Source organism: Oryctolagus cuniculus, chromosome 7, assembly GCF_964237555.1.
Source record: "Oryctolagus cuniculus chromosome 7, mOryCun1.1, whole genome shotgun sequence".
In the NCBI taxonomy this organism is placed as follows: domain Eukaryota; kingdom Metazoa; phylum Chordata; class Mammalia; order Lagomorpha; family Leporidae; genus Oryctolagus; species Oryctolagus cuniculus.
The window spans coordinates 139,619,832-139,639,318 of NC_091438.1; the positions used below are offsets into that span (position 1 = coordinate 139,619,832).

The 19,487-nt window shown below is 46.4% G+C and overlaps 1 protein-coding gene across 7 annotated transcripts in view; it reads left to right on the forward strand.

Annotated features, from left to right (window-relative positions):
* RNF19B (ring finger protein 19B) overlaps positions 1–19,487 on the forward strand; it is a 269,313-nt gene that overhangs the window by 16,655 nt on the left and 233,171 nt on the right. For 2 of the 7 annotated variants that reach the window (XM_051832076.2, XM_051832078.2), the window contains exons 4-9: positions 1,407–1,569; positions 2,023–2,137; positions 3,150–3,290; positions 4,475–4,682; positions 8,204–8,335; positions 9,147–9,952. In XM_051832076.2, the coding sequence (XP_051688036.1) occupies positions 1,407–1,569; positions 2,023–2,137; positions 3,150–3,290; positions 4,475–4,682; positions 8,204–8,335; positions 9,147–9,597 (1,210 nt within the window). In that variant the 3' untranslated portion in view covers positions 9,598–9,952. Of the gene's footprint in view, positions 1–1,406; positions 1,570–2,022; positions 2,138–3,149; positions 3,291–4,474; positions 4,683–8,203; positions 8,336–9,096; positions 9,953–19,487 lie in introns of those variants that run through there. The other 5 variants (XM_051832080.2, XM_070078807.1, XM_051832079.2 and 2 more) reach the window with 3 other exon arrangements.

Genomic DNA, 19,487 nt, shown 5'->3' on the forward strand with positions numbered 1-19,487 from the left:
TATTAAAATATTGTCCTAGAAGAGTTAATATTTGTAAGCTTGTATTTATTGTATAGAAGAAATATCTTCATTTTTCAGTTTGAGTACTTAACTGTTTATCGGTCAGTGGGGATAAAGAGATGAATAAAGATATGATTCCTCCTTTCCTCTCTGTCTCTCTCTCTCACTGTCCACTCTGCCTGTCAAAAAAGAAAAGGCTGGCGCCGCGGCTCAATAGGCTAATCCTCCACCTAGCGGTGCCGGCACACCGGGTTGTAATCCCAGTTGGGACGCCGGATTCTTTCCCGGTTGCCCCTCTTCCAGGCCAGCTCTCTGCTGTGGCCCGGGAAGGCAGTGGAGGATGGCCCAAGTGCTTGGGCCCTGCACCCCATGGGAGACCAGGAGAAGCACCTGGCTCCTGCCTTCGGATCAGCACGGTACGCCAGCCGCAGCGGCCATTGGAGGGTGAACCAATGGCAAAAGGAAGACCTTTCCTCTCTGTCTCTCTCACTGTCCACTCTGCCTGTCAAATAAATAAATAAATAAATAAAAAGATATGATTCCTGCTTTTGAAATACCTATTCCATCAGATAGGAAAGAATACAAAAGGGAATAAGCAAAAATGGTTGGGCAAAGAAAGCCTGAGTATGAAAGTAGCCAAATTGAGTTTCAAACTGACAGAAGGTGTGGTAAGATTTTTTATATCCTTTCCCAGAAGCATGGTTTGTAGTATCTTTAGGGTGTGGTAGGGCATAATGCCAAAAACTACACCAATCAAAACGTTCATTAGCTGCATGACGTGTGTTTAAATGAGGTGTCAAGTACACAGGCTATGCAAGATCCCAGGTGGTGTCAGTTAAAGAAGCTGGTTCTGGGCCAGCATTTGACCTAGCAGATAGGATACCCACATCCCGTACCAAAGTACCTGGCTTCAAGTCCCAGCTCCAGCTCTCGATTCTAGACCTGAATTGAGTTCCCAGCTTGGCTCCCAGTTTCACTCTGGCCTAATCCTGGCTGTTGTGGGTGTTTGGGAAATGAACCAGTGGGTGGGAGCTTTCTTTGTTAGTCTTTCTCTCTCTCTATCTCTGTCTCTCTCCCTTCCCCTTTCCATGTCGTTCAAGTAATAATAATAACTTAAAAAAGAAGCTAGGTCAGTATTGGTGGATTAGAGAAGACAGAGTTCAGCAGAGAAGAATAAATAGGGTTTCAATTCTAGGGGCCTGTGTTTATTAAAAAAAAAAAAAAAAAAAAAAAAAATGGAGACCAGAGCTTTAATAGTCTGGGCTTGTCCTTTGCTCTCCCTTGTCTACATTTCCTGTGACTAACTCACACCTATTAGAAAGAAGGCTGTTGCTCTTATCAACTCCTCTGATTACAATAGTTGCATTTTAAATATTGACATTAATTTTAGCATGTTTCCTTTGCAGCCCCTCTGGCTGTACATTCTGGGGCAAGAAGCCATGGAGCCGTAAGAAGAAAATTCTTTGGCAGCTGGGCACATTGATTGGTGCTCCTGTGGGAATTTCTCTCATCGCTGGCATTGCCATTCCTGCCATGGTCATTGGCATTCCTGTTTATGTTGGAAGGAAGGTAAGACCTGCTGGGTTCTGTGCCTGTTCCAACTTCAGGTTTCTTGGTAAAAGTCTGAGGAAATGAGAAGCAGCTTTTATTTCAGAGCAACCTGAAATCAGCTGATTCTTAGATAAAAATAACCTTAATTTCTTAAGTGGATTTCATAAATCCCCATGACATCTGAAAGTTCTTATTAACATCCTGGACCTGGCTTGTCTCAGTGACTCCAAGGTGAATGCTTTTTTCATTTCCCTGAGTTACTTTGTCTTTTCTTAACTTTTTCTGTATTAATTTATATTTTCTACGTCTGAATTAGGTTCATATTTGGGAAAGATTCTTTCAGGAGTGAAGGATATGTTTTATATTCATTACTTATAAATTAATATTCACTTGACCTTTTTTTTTTTTTTTCCTTAGCAAAAGACTAATGTCTTATACTGCTGACCTGGATTTTCTTTTTTTTATTCTTAGATTCACAGCAGGTATGAAGGAAGGAAAACCTCCAAACACAAGAGAAATTTGGCTATTACTGGAGGAGTGACGCTGTCAGTCATTGCGTCCCCAGTGATTGCTGCAGTCAGTGTTGGTAAGCCAGGCGGGACCACACTTCCTCTCCCAGCTTTCTGACTTTATTGATTTAGCCCAGACGTTTCACCCTGGAGACATCTACGCTTTGTGCCAAACCCACTCACAGGATAGTGAATACTATTAGCACCATTACTGCGGGTATTTTTTCAGGTTTTTAGCCACACTAAATTGTCAGAGAGTAGGATGTTTTATTCTAAAGTTAGTCTGGCACATAGAAAAAGTCAAATTAAAGGAAAGTAGTTAAAGTCCTAGTTTCTCCCCTTTCATCTTCTTCCTCTTCCCTTTGCTATGGGACCCAAAAAGTTACTCTTATTTTTGTTTAAGTCCTCATGATATTTTGGGAGGTATAAAGGTTTGTTTTAGAAAAATAGTAATATAGCTATCAGGTCATGAGGTTGCCAGTGTGTCAGAAGCACTTCTGAGTCCTGCATATATTAATTAATTCAGTCCTCACAAAAACATCAGCATAATTATAACAGAAAGGTGCAGTAATTTCCCCAAGGTCACTTAGCTGGGTCATGAGTCAAAGCGCTTAGACTTCAGATCTTGTTCTCTTAGAACAGCTAAACCATTCTTCCTCACATAGCAATAAGATTTTGGAATTAACACTTGGGGTGGATGGGGGATCCTAAAACCCTAGCAATTATTTAATGTTTGATTCTTGATTGGTTCTTGGGTTATCACCTTAACAGGGAGTAGAAGGGAAGAAATGAAAGCAACATCTATTTACTGTGTTTGGCATTACACACACCTTCTCATTTGATCATTTACTACCCTGGGAAGATAGGTGTAAGGTCATCATACAGCTAGTAAATTGTAGCCAAGGTTCTAATCCAGGCCTTTCTGATTGCAGTTCTAGTCATTATTCTGTTAAACAAAGCAGCCTCTGTGGGAAAGTCATCTTCTGTCTTTTTGACTTAAAAAAGTGGTTTGTCCATGCCTGCGTGGGCAGGTGTATTTGGGACCATTGCAACTTGATGACCTGCTGATGTCTCCTCCTCTTCCCCCAGGTATTGGCGTCCCCATTATGCTGGCATATGTGTATGGGGTTGTGCCTATTTCTCTCTGTCGTGGAGGTGGCTGTGGAGTCAGCACGGCCAACGGGAAGGGAGTGAAAATTGAGTTTGATGAAGATGATGGTCCAATCACAGGTAAAAGAAATATTTTTAAGATATATTTATTTATTTGAAAGAATTAAGAGAGATATGGGGGGAGAGAGAGAGAATCTTCCATCTGCTGGTTCACTCCCATGATGGTCGCAATGGCCAGCGCTAGGCCAGGCCGAAACCAAAAGCTTCTCCAGGTTTCCCATGTAGATAGCAAAGACTCAAATACCTGGGCCATTCTCAGCTGCTTTTCCCAGGCCATTAGCAGGAAGGTGGATCGGAAGTAGAATAGCAAGGACACGAACCAGCACCCATATGGGATGCTAGTGTCAGACAGTGGCTTTACCTGCCACACCACAACACCAGCCTCAAAAGATTTTTGTTTCCACTTGAATTTATGGGACACAAGATTTAAAAATCAGTAAAATTCAGCACATTTGACAGAGATTATCATTGAGTTACTTTGTAGGGGATAAAGTATTTTTAGCTTTTCATTTTGTTATTCTAGAGTTATTAGGTTAATTCCTCTGGTACTTGCATCTGTGTGGCATGTACAAATTAGTAGAACTTCAAGTATGCTGGTGGTAGTGGTGAATACAATCGAGTCTTGCCTTTGCTCAGTACTTTATAATTTTCAGAGGACTCTACACAGTTATTATCTCACTTTTTTCAACAGCTCTCTGAAGAAGGGCAGGGGCTATTATTATCCCTTTTTAAATAGGTACTTCTGTACTTCTGTCTACTCTTTAAGAGCTTCTGCAGAGCTGAGACTCTAGGGCAAGTCTTCTGACTTCTACTTTAATGTCCTTTCTACTTTACTGCATTAACTAACCTGAGGCATAGAGATCCCCAAAGGTTTCTCAGTCTTCCTGCTAACATCAGCATATGACCTAAACATATTTTGAAATATTCATTTTGATTAAATGGAAGCTACAATGTAGTAGAAAGAATAGTGGACCTAGAATCAGAATTGTAGTTTTATGTGACTGTGACCTTGGACAAGTCAGTTCTAGTTTCTTCATCTAAAATAACAGCAATTAATGCCTAGTTATTGAGAGGATTAAATGTGAACATAAGCTAAAACACCTGACATGTGGTGACTATGCATAGTAGCTGTTCATTAAGTGAATACTTCAGGACTTTTTTACATGAACTGCTCCATGGTGAAGCCATTGCCCACCACACAATTTTGATGCTGTGCAGTCTTGATTGTTTTGTTCTATCCCCAGTGGCAGATGCCTGGCGAGCCCTCAAGAATCCCAGCATTGGGGAAAGCAGCATTGAAGGCCTCACCAGTGTGCTGAGCACCAGTGGAAGCCCTACAGATGGACTCAGTGTTATGCAAGGCCCTTACAGTGAAACAGCCAGCTTTGCAGCCCTCTCAGGGGGCACATTGAGTGGCGGCATTCTCTCCAGTGGCAAAGGAAAATACAGCAGGTAAGCAAATAGATAATTTCTGTTACCTATTTTCAATTATAAGAAATAATACATTAAGCCATTTCTATATTCCAGGCTTGTCCCATATATCATCTCATTTTGATTTAACTGTCAATGTTTCTTTTTTTTTTTTTTAAGATTTATTTATTTATTCAAGAGAGAAGAGAAAGAAATCTTCCATCTGTTAGTTCACTCCCCAAATGCCTACAATAGTCATGGCTATTATAGTGGATGGCAGGGACCCCACTATTTAAGCCATTGCTGTTGCTTCCCAGGGTATACATTAGCAGGAAGCTGGAATTGGGTGTGGAGCCAGGACTTGAACACAAGCACTTTGATATGGAGTCAGACATCCCAAGTGGCATCTTTTTTTAAAGATTTAGTGGGGATGGCGCTGTGGTGTAGTGGGTAAAGTCCCTGCCTGCAGTGCCAGCATCCCATATGGGTGCTGATTCAAGTCCCGGCTGCTCCACTTCCAGTGCAGCTCTCTGCTGTGGCCTGGGAAAGCAATAGAAGATGCTGCGTGGGAGACCTGGAGGAAGCTCCTGGCATCTGGCTTCAGTTTGACCCAGCTCTAGCCATTGTAGTCATTTGGGGAGTGAAGCAGCAGACGGAAGACCCCTCTCTCTCTGCCTCTGCCTTTCAAATAAATAAATAAATCTTTTTTAAATATTTTATTTATTTATTTGAAAGGCAGAGTTAGAGGGACACAGAGAGAGAGAGAGATCTTCCATCTGCTAGTTCACTCCCCCAAATGGCCAGAAGAGCTGGAGCTGTGCCGATCTGAAGCCCAGAACTTCTTCCAGGTCTCCCATGTGGGTGACCGGGGCCCAAGGACTTAGGCCATCTTCCATTGCTTTCCCAAGTGCATTAGCAGGAAGCTGATCAGAAATGGAGCAGTCGGAACTCAAACTGGCACCCATATGGGATGCCATTGTTGCAGGCAATGGCTTTACCCACTATGCCAAGTGGCATCTTAACTACTGTGCCAAACACCCACTCCTAAAGAATAATCTTGACTTTAGATCCTCCCTATATGCCTCAGGTAGGAAGAGCAAACATTTTTTCTTTTCTTCTTTTTTTTTAATATTTATTTGAGAGGCAGAGTTACAGAGGGAAAGAGGGAGAGGTCTCCCATCCGCTGACTCATTTCTGAAATGGCCATAATAGCCAGAGCTGGGCCAGTCCAAAGCCAAGAGCCAGGAGCTTCTTCCAGGTCTCCTACGTGGGTACAGGGGCCCATGCACTTGGGCCATCTTCCACTGCTTTCCCAGGCCATTAGCAGGGAGTCGATGAGAAGTGGAGCAGCTGGGACTCGAACCAGCACCCATATGGGATGCTAGCACTGCAGGTGGAGGCTTAACCTACTATGCACAGCACTGGCCCCCAGCCATTTTTGTAGCATTCCTAAGACTGGACCTTCCATTAGCCTTGTCCTTGGCTTTCAGTTGACCATTTATGCTGTATCTTGTTGGCTTATATACTGTGATCCTGATTACCTTCCTAGTCCCATTTGATAGATAAGGAAAATAAATTCTGTGAAAACTGAGAAAATGAATTCTGAATTCATATTGAGAATATGTAAAACTTGATGACTAAAAAGATTGTGACTTGCTTCGTGGTCATATTCAGAGGAGCATAACAGATGTTATGAGAAGGATTTAGTTGACTTCACTGGAGAAGAGGAGCCTGGTTAGGAATAAAGGTAGGGCAAAGCAGGATGGGGAGATAGGGGAAATGGCTGCCTTCAGCTATCTGAAGGGGCTTCACCTGGGAAAAAGATAGGACTGCCTTGAATCCTGCCAACAGGTAGGTTAAAATGACTTGGCAGAAACTAGAGGGAAACTAATTTTGATTCAGTATAGAGAAAATAGGAAAAAGCCATGTAGAAGCTCAAAGAAGCAAAGAAATACCTTGGTACATACTGAGCTGCTTATCCCTGGAAGTGTTTAAAGTAAGACCAGATGGCCATTTGGCTATTAAAAGGATTCAAGTAACAGATGGCAGGTGGACTGGATCCCACACCTGAGTGCTTGTCACCTGGGAGTGTCTTAAAAATAGATTTTAGGGCCCTGTCCCAGAATTAATCATTTAAATCTCCTGGAGTGGAACCTAGGAAGTGGTTTTGTTTTGAAAAAGCTCCTGAGTTGATTCTAGCATAGCCAGTATGTGAATGAACATCTGCAAACCACCTAGGTAGGTGGCCCTGAGCAAGACTCTTCCAATCCTGTGGCAGAGCTGAAACTGGAACCCACATCTGTGACTTGGTGTACTCTTCCATTGTATTCCCTCATTTTCCTGGGCCTTGGCGAATTCTTGAAGGGCGTCTGAGGCTGGAACAGCAGAGCAGAGGTGCAGGCAAAGGGTGGAGGCTGCTTGAATGTGCAGGTGGCAGGATGGAGGTTGACCTGTCTGTGTCTCATGCTTCTGCTGTCTCTTGTTAGGGAATCCCACCCCCACACGCTGGAGTAATCACCGCTGTGCTTCCTTAGAGCAACACCCCTGTAAATAAGCAGACAGACATAATTGGAGACTGACTTGCTGAAACTGCAGCTTAGTCAGTCCAGCTGTTCCAGTTCTGTGAAAGCCTTTCTTTTATAGGAAGTGAATGAGTCAGATGGGTTTGACTGTGAAACCCATTATGAGGAAATACTTAAGTGTGCAACAAAGTGGTGTCGGAGCCAAGAAAGGAAATAGTTACGGGTTCTCAGCTCTGAAGCACAATTGAGAAAGTGCTGCTGTACAAGGAGGGAGGAGGTTGGCTCCTGTATGTCCTTTCATGCTATGACCTGGAAGTAATTTGATTGCTAAATGTCCAAGTTCCTATTATGCACAAGGCGTGGAATATAAAATGTGAATGAGATGTGATCTCTCCTTTTGTGGCACCAACAGATTAGTGGGAGAGAGATGCATAAATTGATATGATATAGATAGGTATAGGCTGGAGGTGACTGGTTTGCTGAGAGAATGAGGGAGAAAATACTTCCTTTGTTGTCAAGGACTAATAGGTGTAAGTTTTTAGTTACAGAAAGGAAACTTCCATAGAGTGGGGGAATAGCATATACAAAGTCATAGAGGCATAATATGTAAATTGGAGTGACTGTGGTTCTGGACCTGTGGTGAGAGATGGAACTGGAGAGAGAGCTTCATGGCAGATCAGGAAGACCTTATGTGCTCCTTGACAATAAGAGCCAAGAGTTAAAAGGATTGTTAGTGAGTGAGTCTTTGTCCACTCTGGCACTGGTCTGGAGGTCATTTGACCTGGACTTCAAGGGAGTCCAATTGCATTTGAGGTCTTGAAGTTAAGGAGTAGCACTGGGGGTAGAAAGGAGGGGACGATTTCAGTAGATGATTTCAGAAAGAAAATGTGTGGGAATGCATTTGAACTGTTTGACAATTGGAGAAAATGAGACAGATCATCACAGTTTGCAAGAGACTAATGAAAGAGATGTGTGCCAGGAAGCAGACTGTCTCAGAATACCCAGGTCTCCTATTAACTCAAACGTCCCCTCTTTACACAGGTTAGAAGTCCAAGCCGATGTCCAAAAGGAGATTTTTCCCAAAGACACAGCCAGTCTTGGTGCAATTAGTGACAACGCAAGCACTCGTGCTATGGCCGGTTCCATAATCAGTTCCTACAACCCACAGGACAGGTATGTGCACAGTCAGATGCCCAGGAGAGGTTGCAATTTTTGTTCAGGTACTAGGTCCTCAGAAACTCAATGCCTTATGTCAGGGCTGTGTGTACCATCTAGTGGGGTATGTAGTGTGCCCTGAGAACCCACTGAACACATTCTTAGCATTAGAGTGTTTTTTGGCATCTCTTGATTCTTGTTGTTAGCACTTGATTTTTAGCAATTTCTTTTTCCTTTCTCTTCCTCCCTTCCCCCCCTCACTCTGGTCCTGGCTGTTGCAACAGTGTGTAATTACACGGCACTTAGAAAGCTGGACTATTTATTGTTCATTGATGTCTGAGAGTCTAGGGGTTCTGTTCACCATTTGCTTTGTACGGTTTTCATAGCCTGTTTCTCTTTTATTTGAGAAGCTAGCGAGTGTATCTGGCATGGAGTAACTGTGATAATACTTAATGTATGGATTCTGGTTTTTAATTATGGCATAGTAGTAAAAAGCTACAGATTTTCTTATTTTGAGTAAGACAATATGAGGCTCTGACCCTCCGTTGGATTTTGGAAGCACTTTTCAGATGTTTAAGGAGACTGGCTGAGTGCACAGGCGTCCATGTGTGTGTGTGTGTGTGTGTGTATAATTAGCAGAATTAATTACTAATTGCTCTTCTCCATCTTATCTGACCATTAGGTTAAAATTTTGTTTTTGCTAAAAGTGAGCCTTAGTCCAGTTTACCTATTTTTTTGAACTTCCTAATCCTGGACCCACAAACTGCTTTTATCAACAGGTACAGCATGACCCATGCATGACTCAGCAAAGTGGATTTTGTCTCCACAGAGAATGCAACAACATGGAAATCCAAGTGGACATTGAAGCCAAACCAAGCCACTATCAGCTGGTGAGTGGAAGCAGCACAGAGGACTCACTTCACGTTCATGCTCAAATGGCAGAGAATGAAGAAGGTGGCGGTGGTGGCGGCGGTGAAGAGGACGCCCCCTGCAAACACCAAAACTGTGAACAGAAAGACTGCCTGGCCGGCAGACCTCGAGACATCAGCCTGGCCCAGCCCGAGAGCATCCGCAGTGACCTGGAGAGCTCAGATGCACAGTCCGATGATGTGCCAGACATCACCTCAGATGAGTGTGGCTCTCCCCGCTCCCAGGCCGCAGCCTGCCCCTCGACCCCCAGAACCCAAGGTGCACCAAGCCCAAGTGCCCATAGGAACCTCTCTGCCCCAGCTGAGGGACAGACTGTCTTGAAGCCAGAAGGTGCAGAAGCTAGAGTATGAAATGGAATGACTACTCCTGTTCTGAGAAGCACATTTGTTGTAACTGCATCTTTTGGAATCTTTTTTTGGAGGGGTGGTGGGTTGGGGATTTATGTATTTTATTTGAGATTCTCTGGTCACAGGTTTACCCCAGGGACATTCTGAGAAATTTGCAATTTCTTAACAGATAAAACATGAAAATTTTACCCTTAGCCCCCCTCCTCTTCCCCCTCCTTTTTCAGTTTTAATTTATTGGTTAAACTGATGTTGGCAATCCATGAGGTGTGTCAGAATGTACATATGTATGTGTGTATATTGTATGTATGCTAACATTACTGAAGGATACATTTTAATAAAGATTTCTGTCATAATTCAACTCATCTCATTTTCCTTGGCTTGGATAGTCCTACAGAGAGCCAAGTGTTCGAAACAGAATGCCACATCTTTGACAGTCTCTAGATCTGAGTTTTCCTAACCCCAGGAAAGAAAGATTATATTCAAATCCAATTGCAGTGGAGTCATGTATAAACCAGTGACTTCCAGCCTGACAGGAAGCAAAGCTCTGTTTGTTTTGGACTATAGAGTCAGCCTGAAGACTTCGTAGCTGAGTCAGCAGGTAGAGAAGGAGGCAATGAAACCAACCCTGTTTGCCCTTAAAGGCAACTGTGCGGTTTCCTGTTAAGGCCTTATTTACTATTTTCTGCCTTAGACTTACTGGTAGTCATGAACTTCAGAGGAGGGTCGTCCAGGTAGCTTTTAAGAGATCTCCGTGAATGTTGCAGGGTTACAAGTTGGGAAACAGTATTTTTATATAAGGAGGAAGAGATGTGTTGATTTTGCATTATCAACAAACCTTATCAAACATTATCAAAAAACCTACGAGTTTTCTGTGCTCTCGGGTATAAATTCCCTGTTCCAAAAAGCATTCTCAGTTTTGCCCACCTAGCTTAAGGAAGAAAGACTTAGGAATCTGAGATTGAAAATGAAAGGAGAGACATACCATAAAAATCTGAACACACTTTTATCTGACCTTAAATTTATCAGAATTGACCTATTGGTGCTATTTAGTACTTCTGAGAATAATGCCCTTAGAAAGGAAAGCTCAGACACAGGATAGCAGCAAAATTAAAAGTCTCTTGAGACTTGATGTGAGAATCCAAACCTGGCAGTAACTTGCTGTATGACTGTGTGAGTCAGTCTGCCTTGTCTGTGACTTTCCCAAACTCTCAGGCCAAATTTAAGGAGCTTACAGTGCTAAACTTACTTATCACCTTAGTTGTGGGCCCAAAGGAAGAATTGAAAACCTCCTTTCCCTAAGGACCAGATGGCTTTCTGTTTCCTTCCACAGGTGCACCTGCTCTTTGTCTTCCTGCCAGTGTTTTACTACAGTGAGGATGAGAAGTCTGGACAACAGCCAACTTGGAAGATTCTCATCTCTTGGGCACTGTAGTCAGACCTAGCACCTGAGACAGGAAATGCTGTGGTGGACTTTGGGCCTCTGGGAAAAAACTGCCCAGAGTGTCCTTGTGAAAAAGAGAACCTGTTGGAAAAAAAGAGGCAGGCAGCCTGGAAACTTCCGTAATGCAAATTATCAGCTCAAGACCTGTGGTTCTCTTTAACGGCTCATCAGGAGAGCAATTAACTTGGATAAAAATCACAGTCTGTTGGAGGGGCAATAGTTTACAACCAAATCTGTGTTTCTTATCTGAGCTTTATTTCTGGTTGCTGTGAGATGGGCAGCTTATTCTCTTGAGTCTGTTTGCACTACCCAAAATGGAGATGATAACCCTAGTGATGGGGGTCACAAAGATTTAGGAAAGAGTACTGAAAATGCTTTTGTTACAGACCCTGTTTTTTCCCTCCTGCAGGAACAAAAAGAAATGAGTTAGAGAAGATTCTAGGTATCTTCTAAGAAAGGAAGCCTAGAACTCTAGACCAGAGACAATTAAAGACAAAACAAAACAAAAACTTTAATCCTTTGGTACGCTACTGTTCCTCCCTGTTTTAACCCCAGAAAAGGCCCATCAGCACCACCTGCAGGAGGACTCCAGTAATGCAGCAGTGGGAAAACCGGGCTAGAAAACTCTCAATACAACCTTCAGTCCTTCTGAAACACCTGGTGCGTTTCAAGCATGGGATGCAGCAATGGGGAAAACACAAAAGTCCTGTCCCTGCGGGAACTTACATTCTAGTAGGGAAGACAACGAGATATGTAATCTGGATAACTATGTCAAAGAAAATAAGAAAGTGGAGAGTGGTAGATAGTGCTACTTTTTTTTTTTTTTCTTAGTTTCAGCTTATTTGAGGGACAGATGTGGAGATCTTCCATCTGCTAGTTCACTCCCCAGGTGCATGCAACAGCTGGGGCTGGGCCAGGCTGAAGCCAGAACCCTGGACCTCCGTCCAGGTCTCCCATGTGGTGGCAGAGATCCAGCGACTTGAGCTGCTTGAGATCCACCTGCTGCCTCTCAGGGTACAGATTAGCAGGAAGCTGGGATTGGAAGTGAAACCAGGACTCCAGCCGCACCCTGGATGTGGGTGTGGGCGTCTGTGCCAGATGCCTGCCCCCAGATGGTGCTGCTCTAGATGGGTGGTGTGGGCTGCTGGTGAGGATATGTGATGTAAGACCTGAATGGAGGCCGGCACCATGGCTCACTTGGCTAATCCTCCGCCTGCAGCACCAGCACCCAGGTTTCTAGTCCCGGTTGGGGCACCAGTTCTGTCCCGGTTGCTCCTCTTCCAGGCCAGCTCTCTGCTGTGGCCCAGGAGTGCAGTGGAGGATGGCCCAGGTCCTTGGGCCCTGCACCCGCATGGGAGACCAGGAGGAAGCACCTGGCTCCTGGCTTCAGATCAGCGCAGCACGCCGGCCGTAGCAGCCATTTAGGGGGTGAACCAACGGAAGGAAGACCTTTCTCTGTCTCACTGTCTAACTGCCTGTCAAAAAAAATAAGAAAAAAATTTTTTAAAAACCTGGAGTGAGGAAAGAAGTAGATGAATGCCGAGGGGAAGCATATGGTACAAAGGCCGTCTGGTGGGGCATCCTTGGTATGTTTACAAAACAAGGTTAGAGACCAACGTGGTTGGAACAAGTGGGGAGTAGGAGGTGAGAGGGACTGGGGGCAGGATTTTATGGATCAGTGAAACAACTCTGGAGACAAGGACTCTAAGGGTAAGTTGCTCTGAGGCCAGGAAGACAGGTAATCTTTAAAAAAAAAAAAAAAGATTATTTGAAACATAGAGATACAGATAAAGAGAGGAAGAGACAGGTCTTCCATCCTCTGGTTCACTCCTCAAATGGCTGTAATGGTCAGAGCTGGGCCGTTCCAAAGCCAGGAGCCAGAAGCTTCTTCCAGGCCTTCCACGTGGGTGCAGAGGCCCAAGCACTCAGGCCATCTTCCACTGCTTTCCCAGGCCATAAGCAGAGAGCCGGATGGGAACAGGAGCAGCTGGGACACGAACTAGCACCCATATGGGATGCTGGCATTGCTGGTGGAAGCTTAGCCCACAGCGCCAGCCCCAAGCAGTAGTCTTAAAGCCAGACAGATGCAGTGCTTACAACTTTTCTTTTTAAGAAGATTATTTATTAATTTAAAAGAGAGGAAAAGACAAATCTTCCAAATGCTGGTTCACTCCCCAAATGTCCACACCGGCCAGAGCTGGGCCAGGCCAAAGCCAGGAACCAGGAGCTCCTTCCGGTCTCCCACACGGGTGCAGGGGCCCAAAGACTTGGGCCATCTTCTACTGCTTTCCCAGGCACATTAGTAGGGAGCTGGATCAGAAGTGGAGCAGCTGGGACTCAAACTGACACCCATAAGGGATGGCAGCCTCGCAGGCGGCAGCTTTACCTGCTCTGCTACAACGCCCATCCTGCTTGCAGCTGTCAAATGGGGTGAAATTGGGAGAGGGCGTTTCTGATCTTGCTCAATGAAAAGGAGCTTGAGGGTGTGGTAAGTGGGTATTCACTCTTTTCTCACCTTCAGGTGTGCCTTCTTGCACTGCAGGAAGCTGGCAAGCTAGAAACTCCATGTCTGACTGCTCTGAAAGCAAGGTTCTAATTGTAACTTCAGGTTGGGTTTTGTCGGTTGGATGCGCAGACTGTGGGATGGAGGGAGGGGTTTGTTAGCTTTGACTTTGCTCTTGCAAAGGTGCAGCAGGTTTCTCTTCAGCAGGATTCCAGCACCCACCAACAGCTTTGTGAGTGTTGAAGTTCATCCTGGTCTACAGGTAGAACTTTGATTTGTTCTTGTGGTGGCCCCCTGATCCCTCGTCTCCCTGATGGTGGCAGAGAGGTGCCGGCTCCCACAACAGGCCAATTCTGGAACTCTCCCAGAGGCTCAGACTACAACCCTCTTGCACAGGCTTTCGAACTCCGAATTAGCAACTGAATTGCCTTTTCTACTTAAAAGTGGTAGAAGAGTTACGGTTCCTGCAATTACTAGCCCTGAATGATCGTAGTGTTTGGTCCCCTAAGTGGTTACATGCAACAGGCCCTAAGAGATGAGATTCTTAGATGAGTTATGACTAAGTTAGATTTGAAAGAAATGAGGATCTGGTTGCCATTAGAAAATAGTAACTAGTAGGCAGGGGTTCCTTAGGCCTGTGGTCCTCTGGAATAAAATATCATTGCAGAAAAGACTTTGGGAGATCATCAGCTGCTGTGATAAACTGTCCTAAAAGGAGCAAGAACTTAAATAGGGGGGACTACATCAGAGAGGTTGAAGAAAGAGGACGAAAAGCTGGAGAGTTTAAAATCTCCAACCCAGAGCATGTACAGAGTGCCCCAAAAGAACTGTGTCTGTCGCTTGTAGGCACAAGACTGATACACAGAAAAATCAGATAGAACCTTGCCAGATCAAAAGTTAGGCCAGTCCCGGTATTTGGCACAGCAGTAAAGATGCCGCTCTGGGTGCCTGCAATCCTGTACCGGAGTGCTTGGGTTTAAGTCCCAGCTCCACTTCCAGTTCCAGCTTGCTGCTAATGCACACGCTGGGAGACAGCAGGTCGTCGATGGTTCAAGTACATGGATCATTCATGTGGGAAACAGATTGAATTCCCAGCTCTTTGCTTTGGCCTGGCCCAGCTCCTGTTGTGGGTATTTGATTACTGAATTGGGGAATGGGAAATCTCCCTCTCTTTTGCTCTCTCTCCTTTGTGTGTGTGTCTGCATGTTTGTCTGCCTTTGAAATAAAGGAAAAAAGTTATGCCACTGTTTGAGAAAGGGGGAGTCTGAAATGACAAATGCTGACATTGCGTGGATTTGGGGATGAGTGCTATTGCTTTGAATCCACAGACTCCAGCCTAACCCAGTGGAAACAGACTTTTCCCTCATTGGGAAGACTGGTTCTGTTGCTTGGAGACCCTGGAGCAGTTACCTTGGAAGAGAATGTCAGTACTAATCATGTCCCACTCACTGTGTTAGCAGGAGCCAAATCCCAGCATGCTTGGGCAATCAGGAAGTCTGACTGGAGAGGAGAACTGTAACATTCTGCTAGTTTATATCAGCAGAGACCTGGGGAATGTGTGTGGATTGCATTCTAAAGGAACATGCAGGGGCTGGCGCTATGGCTCGGTGGGCAGGGCCTCTGCATCATCATCAGCACATCAGCACTGGTTCATGTCCCGGCCGCTCCTCTTGCAATCCAGCTCCGCTGTGGCCTGGGACACTGGCGGAGGGTGGCCCAGGTGCTTGGATCCCTGTGCCCGAGTTAGGGGCCTGAGGGGGTCTACTGGCTCTTGGCTTTGAGTTGGCTTGTCTCTGGCCATTGCAGCCATTTGGGGAATAAACTGGTGGATGGAAGACCTTTCTCTCTCTCCTTCTTTCTGTGGCTCTACCTCTCAAATAAATAAATTGAAAATAATAAAGGAACATGCATTTATTTTCATTTGGGTTAAATGTATCACCATGGGCATGCTGGAAATTCTGAACAGTGTATTGGCTTTAGCCTCCAAAACTGGCTCTCAGCTGGTGGGTTGGATGGAACCTTAGACTGAAAAGTAGCCTACTCAGTGAAATTGAGGGGCCAAAAATCCCTTAATCTAGCAACAGAAGGGCCAAAAACATGATGATAGAGAAGTTAATTTATAGAGTTATCATTTGTGTGAACTCCTTCTCCAAAACTGCCCAGAGATGATTCCTTTCCAGGAAAGTACATGAGTAAGTTGAGCTCTTTATTTTTTTTTTAAGATTTATTTTATTTACTTGAAAGAGTTACAGAAAGAGGTAGAGACAGAGAGAAAGGTCTTCCTTCCATTGGTTCACTCCCCAAATGGCCACAGTGGCTCTCAAAACCAGGAGCCAGGAGTTCTGGGTCTCCCACGTGGATGCAGGGGTTCAAGCACTTGCGACCTCCTGTGCTGCCCTCCCAGGTATAGTAACGGGAGCTGGATGGGAAGAGAAGCAGCCAGGACTCGATCTGGTGCCCATGTGGGATGCTGGCGTTGCAGGCCGGGGCTTTAACCCACTGCGCCACAGCGGCAGCCCGAGCTCTTTCTCCTGAGAAGTGCAAGCTGTCGCTCCTCAGTGGGGACGATGGGACCCTAGAGTAACAGGCCAAGGGTGGCGCGGAGACCGAGAACTGCATGAGCTTCGGGAACCTACTGAGGTTCTCCTTGCTCATGGAACACACAGCAAAACTTCAGGTCTGGCAAAAAAGAGGCCCGCTTCAAGCCACCAAAACAGAGTGTTACGGCTACTCCATTCTCTGAGCTAGGGCCCTTGATAAAGGGATGCTGGGGACTGTGAAGGAAGCATCTAACGATGCCCTTATAGCTGTGTTGTAAATCAACTCGTTCTCCCCAAAGGGCTCTTACGCCGCTTACCTATCCTGTGCTTGGGGAAGTGGAGAGTCCCTGGCCTTTAGGGGTTCCGCAGAGATCGGCGCTGAGTCAGCACAAATCCCAAGGCTCCTAAAAGGCTTTTGTTGTCCATGGGTTAGAGATGCTGGAGGCTGTCATGGACTGTGCCCTTCCCCAAAATCACCCCCAGTGTCTCAAAATGTGCCCTTGTTTGGAAGCAGAGTTGTTACAGCTATAATTCATACGAGGTCGTGCTTGAGAGGGGTGCCCCGCAATCCAATATGATTGGTTGGCATATAGAAAGGAGACATTCGGGGGCTGGTGCTGCAGCATAGCCGGTTAAACCACTGCCTGCGATACCGGCATCCCACATCGGCACCAGTGTGTGTCTGGACACTCCACTTCTGATCCAGCTCCCTGCTAATGGCCTGAGAAAAGCAGCGGAGGATGGCCCAAGTATCCGGGCTCCTGCACCCACATGGAAGACCTGGATGAAGCTACTGACTTGAATCAGGCCCAGCCCTGGCCGTTGTGGCCATTTGGGGAGGGAACCAGCAGATGGAAGATCTTGCTCACTCTGTCTCTCTGTATGGTCATTCTTTCTCTCTCGTAACTCTGCCTTTCAAATAAATATCTGGACACAAGTGTGCACACAGGTGAAGGTGAAGGCAGAGACTGAGGCCCTGCAGCAGAAGCCACGGGCCACCAACGAGAGCCAGTAGGCCAGCTTCCCCAGCAGCTGGGGAGGCGTGGAGCACACTCCCTACAGCCGCAGAAGGAGCCACCCCTGCCAGGGCTTCGTCCAGGACCCTGGCCTCCATAAATGTGAGACGGTAACTTGCCGTTGCATGAAGCACCGGGCGTATGGCGTTTTGTTACAGCAATCCTAGCAAACCAATATGTGATAACGCGTCTGGGCCTGGGCCTCTCTCACATACCCTGTGATGATTTCCCAGTTCCTTTTTTATTCATTGATTTTCGTTTTATTTGAAAGGCAGAGAGACAGAGATCTTCCATCTTCTGGTTCACTCTCCAAATGCCCACAACAGCCAGGGCCAGACCAGGCCTAAGCCAAGGCCTCCATCCAGGTCTTCCGCATGGGTGGCAGAGGCCCAGGCACTCGGGCCATCATGTGCTGCCTAAGGGGAGGCATTAGGAGGAAACTGGGTCAGGAGCAGAACAGCCAGGACTCTGATATGCACTATGGGTATCCCAAGCGGCAATGCCCCAGTGCCCACCCGGTTCCCTGTTCCTTGGGCACACGCTAGAATGGACAAGGTGCTGTGGTAAGGACAGAGGAAACCCTTGGAGTTGCTCTTCCCCGCCACAGTCATAGAAGCGATGTACCTTCCAGGGAGAATGAGTGACAGATACATTAGTGCCACCATCAAAGGCAGAAATCCGAGAGTAACTGTTCCCGTCTCATCCACACCTCATTTACTTGTTCCACTTGTACTGTTACTTCAGATGTAATTGCTTCAAGAAGCAAATCAACACTGCCCCGGCACCTGCAGGCATGCAGCTCAGTCTGGATTTGGACCTGGAATATGCTTTTTTGCTTGAGCCTGGAGACCAGAAAACATTGAAAGCAGATTACTGTCAGCGGAAGGGTCAAGAGGAACCCTCGCTGTCCCCCATCTGGGCCACAGCACCTCCCCAGCTCTGTTGAGATCCAATCTCCAGGCATTTATGTCTTCTCATTCCTCCAAGAAAATGGCTCTCCATGTCTAAACCCAAAAAGAAGCAGCAAATCTCAAAATTCCGTGGTAGGGGCCGGCGCTGTGGCGCAGTGGGTTAACACCCTGGCCTGAAGTGCCGGCATCCCATATGGGCGCCGGTTTGAGGCCCGGCTGCTCTACTTCAGATCCAGCTCTCTGCTGTGGCCTGGGAAAGCAGTAGAAGATAGCCTAAGTCCTTGGGCCCCTGCACCCATGTGGGAGACCCAGAAGAGGCTCCTGGCTCCTGGCTTCGGATCGGTGCAGCTCCGGCCGTTGCGGCCAATTGGGGAGTGAATCAGCAGATGGAAGATCTCTCTCTCTCTCTCTCTCTCTCTCTCTGCCTCTCCTCTCTGTGTAACTCTGACTTTCAAATAAAAAAAATAAATCTTTTTTAAAAGTATGCATGGTAAAAGCACGTGTCCTAAAGGACAGGAGATCATTTTGGTGGAAAGTATGTGAATTTGCAAGCCTGGGAAGGGTTTAGGGCTCCAGAGCCACAGCCTGGAGCATGACGGGTGCCCCTCTGAAGTGAAAGTACCCCTCACCCCGCAAGGGCAAGTCCCCAGGTTCGGTGGTCTCTCAAGTTGGGCAGTGCCTCATCCCGCATTTGTTAAGGCGGCACTGACCTGCGTACTACCAGCTTTGGGTCCAAAGAAAGAATACTCACCAGTCGCCTGCTTGCATTCTCCACGAATGTTTTGAAGCCCCAGTGCAGCCTGCGTGTGAGCGGATCAGCACCTGTGACCCGCAGTCTCCACTGGGCAGGCTCTGCAGGAGCAGCAGCGTGGGGCGGGAGACCCTGGAGGCGAGCCGCGCTATTTTCAGCCAAGGCCATTCCTCTTGTGAGAAGCTGCTGCTGGCCTGCTCCCGAGCCCTGCGCCGTGCTCCGGGGGCACCAGCTGGCACTTGATTACATCTGATCCCTGCATCCCGGAGAAGACGGGGGTTTGTCCTCACTGAAAAAGACACTCAAGACATGTAGGGGTTGTTCTTGTTCCCAGGCACGCCAAGCCAAAAATACTCTTCAAGGATATATTTTAAATGAGAAGAATAATCCCAGTTATTATGAAACCAAAGACGTTCCTCTTACGATTTGAACAGGATCGGGCTCGGGACACTCATGGTGACAGTTAACCGCCGAAGTCTTATGTTGGTAGTTACTGGATTGAGGGTTACGGGTGGAGACGAGACCAAGGAGGTCCCAAGGCCACGGGTGCTTGCTCTGGGAAGGCTGTTCTCACGTGAGGCGTGGTTATATAAGCTCTCCGCTTCCTGGCTCACCTGTGACCCTCTCCCCACTGTGCCGCAGCCTCGCCAGATGCCTGCACCCCTGGGGCCGCCTGACTTTGGATCGTGAACCCCTGAAACTGTAAACTCAGAAAACCGTTCCCTCCTAAG